The 5,238-nt window shown below is 43.5% G+C and overlaps 1 protein-coding gene across 1 annotated transcript in view; it reads left to right on the top strand.

The window, feature by feature from the left end:
* Nucleotides 1-2,332: 2,332 nt before the first annotated feature.
* LOC103595738 (protein sidekick-1-like) overlaps nucleotides 2,333-5,238 on the top strand; it is a gene marked incomplete at its 5' end in the record, with an annotated part of 238,324 nt that continues 235,418 nt past the window's right edge. The window contains 2 exons of the mRNA XM_008579197.1: nucleotides 2,333-2,448; nucleotides 4,164-4,356. Coding sequence (XP_008577419.1) covers nucleotides 2,333-2,448; nucleotides 4,164-4,356 — 309 coding nt within the window. The remainder of the gene's footprint in view (nucleotides 2,449-4,163; nucleotides 4,357-5,238) is intronic.

Genomic DNA, 5,238 nt, shown 5'->3' with positions numbered 1-5,238 from the left:
GGAAGAGGGAGTTTATCTGGGGCCGACGCCCAGGGTGTGGCGGAGAGACGATCTGGGGGGGCTCCTCTTCCCTGCCCCCCCGACGCTGGCCAGGGGCTCCCCACGCTATCAGCCCCGTCTGAGATCCACGGGGAGAGTGGGATTGTAGGCTGGTCCACAGGCCCCGGGGTGCTCCGCGTCGAGGTAAGCAAATAGCACGTCTCAGTTAGGAGCCATGCCAAACAGAGATGGCTGGCCTGCCCTCACTATGCCGGCCTTCTCCGCCCCCACCCAAGAAAATGGAGGCAGCTTTGTTGTGGGCGCCTAGCCTGGGGTGGTGGGCGGGGGCCAGGCTGGCGGGGAGCAGTCGGGCTTCGCCCCACAAGTGGGGGGGGGCTGGGGGGGACTCACAGAGCTCGCAGAGTTGGGCCGGTCTGGCGCGCTTCACTCCGCCTCTGCGCAGTCAGGAGAATGCCAATTCAAATGAGAGATTTTTCACCTGGAACCATGGAGGCCAGAAGGAAGTGGCACAACATTTTTCAAGTACTTATTGCGTTGAAATAGAACTCTCCTTATCTGACTGTCTGCAGGGCATTTCTCCAATCCGTAGGTGTGGGTGCATTCAGCTTTAGTGTCTATGCCACAGTTTCGGACATTCAGGAATCCAGGAGTGCCTTAGCTCGGCAGTCTGGCTCAAGGTCATGAGGAGATTAAGCAGAGAACAATTAAAGAGAAATGATGTTCATCATAGAAGGATGAAGATGATGTATGTGGCCATTTTTAATAGACAGATTTTGCATGGGTGCCAAGTGAGAAGTAGGTCAGCTTCCTTGGTGACTTACGGAGGGAGGGACTCAGGGATATCACAGCCATAGTCAACAGCAGAATGTGGCCATTTTTAATAGACAGATTTTGCATGGGTGCCAAGTGAGAAGTAGGTCCGCTTCCTTGGTGACTTACGGAGGGAGGGACTCAGGGATATCACAGCCATAGTCAACAGCAGATGGGAAAAGAGAGCATGACTTAAAGGAGTAGACTCAAAGGGCTTGGTGAATTTTAAGTTTTTTTAATCTCTGCCTGATGATATAATCTTTTCAGGAAGAGAGCCATGAAAAATGTAGTAATTTTTAACAGGATGTGTTCTGACCCCGTGTGTTCTGTGCCAGGAGACCTTTGTCTTTCTGTCTTTACCTTGAGCCAAAGGATCCTTCGGGCTTCCATGTTTCACTTTTGAAACAAGCTTCTAAAGAGCCAGGACCTTCGTTTTCATCTGCAGAAAGTTTCATGGTACAGCCGGTGGGCTAGTCCCCTCTTTGCAGTCCATTGGGGTTATCATCCTTAAAAAGCTAGCCTTGTCTTGCCACTATCTTTCAAAAGCATTCAGTTCCCCATTGCTTACCATACAAATTATCAACCACTGTCTTGATATATTAGGCAATCCCCAGAGTGGCCCATCCACTTCCTCGTCCCCTCTCTCCCCACGCCCCACGTGTAGCCATGCTCACCGGGTTCCACCCCTTCCCAGGCTCATTCCTGGCACCATGCCTTTGCTCGCTCTGTTTTCCCAGCTGAGAATGCAGTTCTCAAGGCCCTTCCCCCTTCAAAGATCCACCCTTTCTTTCAGACACAGTCCAAGTGAAGACATCTGTTCCTTCCCGGGGCAGGATCACTCACTCTACCCTGGGCATTTACTACTCTGTGGAGTGACTTGCCAGTTTACAATTACGTGAGCGTCTCCCCTAGAATGTACGTTCCTTGAAGGCAGGCCATTTGGCAGGTATACGATTGGATTCAATAGCTGTTCAGTCAAAGGAAGAAACAGTGGAAAATCCAAAAATGGTTCCCTCTGTTGACAAAAAGAAATTTAACCTCCAAATGAATAAGCAACAATATGCATGGGAGGGGGGTGATGGTTTTGTTTTGTTTTGTTTTTTCATAAAAAGAATAATTTGGCTTGAAACATAGTGGTATAGAATGGTGGTGGGGGGGCAGATTTCTAGATGGAACCTTGTCTTGGTCTCAAATATTTGGTAATTGGAAAAGAAATTATAGAAAGCTTTTGCTTGCTGTCTATCTTGGATCCATAGGAAAGGCTCATCTGTAGAATGAGTAGATGGTCTAGTCCACTTTTATGCCTATGCCTTAAAGAATTCTCCAACAGAAAATGAGAAATAGCCCAATTCTGTTTCTCTGTAATGCCGCCGTTAGCTTCCAGGAACATTCATCATCCTTCCCTGCTCTCCATGCTGTAATTGCCCGTGAATCGTGAGTGGCGGCTAAGGGTTTCTTTTTCGTCTCTCCTCTCCACTGCCTACCGTTTGTTTTGCTGTCTTCAATGACTGCCTTGGAACAGTGCCTACCGCACCCCCACAGAATGTGCAGACAGAAGCCGTGAATTCCACGACCATTCAGTTCCTGTGGAACCCTCCACCTCAGCAGTTCATCAATGGCATCAACCAGGGATACAAGGTACGTGGCCTTGGTTTAGGGTCTCTGGGAGGCTGTCTTGGTCTGTAATGAACTTGTGATGCAGTGAGGAGACAGCCCCCTCCTATTTCATGAAGACCCCATTGCCTCAAGGTGCAGTGTCTTGACCTTGGTAGGATCACCATTTATCCAAAGTCTTATCATCAGCTGTACTGACTTAGAAACTCAAACTATTAGTTATCGAGAAGATAGTTCACACATAAGAGAGCAATTTCTTATGAGAAAAGCCATTCATTTACAAATGACCAGTGAGAGACCTATCTTTGTTGACTGGAATCAACATTTGTACAAATCACTTCTACCTGGAAGGGAGTTCTCTCAGAACACAGAGCAAAGAGCACCAGACGCACTTGAGGGATATTTCTATCAAGTTAGGATACTTATTCCTCCTCCCTTTCTACTTTAGGGAGAGTTCTGTTTAAAGAACTGAGACTGGTTGATTCAGGGTACCTACTCGAACTGAATTAGAGACACAGACAAATTCCCGCCTTCTAACTTCTATTGTCCTTACTTGCCAGAATATGTTGCTTTTGTAGATGTGCTTGGATGCAATTTCCAAAAGTAAAAAAGCTTATCTTACCTTTTAGATCAACTTCTCCAGTTAGATTTGGGAGCCTACCTTAATTTTACTTACGGCATGTTCACTAACCTTCTTTAATGGCAGGTAAACTCAGGGAAGATCTTTATAGAGAAGGGACTCCATCTAGTTTGCTTGAATATGTGGTAATCTCAGATTCAGAGAGTATTATTTCCTCAGGCACATGGTTCATTTTTTCCCCTCCACTTGACTTTACCTACTAAAACACTTGTTTGTCTGCTAGAAAGGCAGATGTAGCCAGAAATTTTCCCTGCCTTTTCTTTTTCCTCAGGTATCTAAAGTCAGAGGTTTTTTTGAAAGAAAATCATACTGATCAGCCAAGATGATTTTGCCTTCTTGACTCTCCTGTCAAGTCTTATTGGCTAGACCGTGCTGTTCATTTGATGGCTGAGCTGTCAGTTTGATGTACATAAGTACGCGTTGTGTCCTGCAGCATGTCAACTTTCAGAGCTAATTAATCCTAGAAATGTTTGGTGTCAATGTAATTGAAACTCACACACAAAGAAAATGTTGCCAAAACATTAAAACAACTATTCTGGGAATAGGTATATATAGTTTATTTCTTTAAATTTGTAACCAATCTCCTAAAATCCTTCTCAGGAAACCTAGTGTGTTATAAATCACAAATAATTAAGATTGCTCCTATTGAATCATGGGCTTCTTTCTGAGTCAGAGTAGGTGCCTATTGGGAAAAATATTTGTGTTTGTTTGATTATACTGATTCAATTAAATTAACAAATGTTTTCATCATTATTTTTTACTGTTAAAAAATATGTATGTTCTGTGACATGCGTAAGTGAAGAGAAGGTGAAAGTGTGAGGGAGTGTCCATTATTCCAATAAGAGTTAAAGTAGATATTCATTTATATATACATGTATAAATATATATATATGAATCTACATATTTGTATGCAGTAATCTGTGATATCTTTTAAATTCAAATTTTGAAGTGAGATTATAAGATGTAGGATTTATGGACTTTCTTAATTATGACTTTGCTTTCCTTAAAGACACGTTAATTGCAAAATAAAATTCTGATACAGATTTGAGAGTGAAGACATGCAATTAAAAAGGATTTCTTTTTCGACCTGTTTACCCAGCTTCTAGCATGGCCAGCAGATGTCTCTGAGGCTATCACTGTGGTCACCATTGCTCCAGATTTCCATGGAGTCCACCATGGGTATATAACCAACTTGAAGAAGTTTACTGCTTACTTCACATCAGTGCTGTGTTTCACCACTCCTGGGGATGGGCCTCCAAGCACTCCTCAGCTTGTGTGGACTCACGAGGATAGTGAGTATTCCTTTGCATGTGTCTCATCAACAGCCATAAGTCACCTGTCAAAGAGGAATGCACCACTGTTATTTCCAGAGCTGCGCTAGGGCAGAGATGGATCATGAGGAGCTGCCATATTCTCAGCGTGTTAACAATCTGCTTGCCACAGGGAGAGAAGTTATTGAAAGGTACTAACAATGCTTAGTGGAAGGTGACCCATGGGCTGTGGAAGAAAGCTATGGTTGGAGGAAGGAGCTTCAGGAATGAGAGATGGAGAGTCTAGTCCTGCTGAACTTGCTCTTCACCCAGATTAAGATTCCTATCCCTTCACCTCCTTCCATAATCCCCCGTAATGCCTCCCAGCGCATTCTTCCCCGGAGAGCAATATAGGCCATTTCTCCAGCACCCGAGAGTCCAAACTTTTCTTTTAAAGACTGCACCCCCCAGCTGACTTCAACCCTATCTTTAACCTTTCAATGAGATGTTCCACATTTATAGCAACATTCTATCCTAAATAGGATAAACAGGCTTCCCAACTATCAAAAATTGGTGGTTCAGTTAGAAATTTCTAAAAAGATGATACAACTTTCAGTTTCCTCTGATGAGGGGTACATAAAATGTATGACTAAAAAGCAAATGTCACAGCAAAATACACATATTTTTTTAAGCACTTGTTGAACATTCACCAAGATAGACCATATCCTGGGCCATCAAATAAACCTCAACAAATTTAAAAGAACTGAAATAATGCAAAGTGTGTTCTCTGACCCTAATGGAATTAAATTAGAAATCAACAGCAGAAAGACAATAGGAAAACATCCAAATACATGGAAATTAAATTTTTTTTGTTTTTTTTTTTTGTTTTTTTTGTCTTTTTCCGTGTCCGGCAACGGATCGCAA

The sequence above is a fragment of the Galeopterus variegatus genome, unplaced genomic scaffold, assembly GCF_000696425.1.
Source record: "Galeopterus variegatus unplaced genomic scaffold, G_variegatus-3.0.2 Scaffold1829, whole genome shotgun sequence".
NCBI lineage: Eukaryota > Metazoa > Chordata > Mammalia > Dermoptera > Cynocephalidae > Galeopterus > Galeopterus variegatus.
The sequence above is the reverse complement of the archived record's forward strand: the minus strand, read 5'-3'. Positions and strand labels throughout refer to the sequence as shown.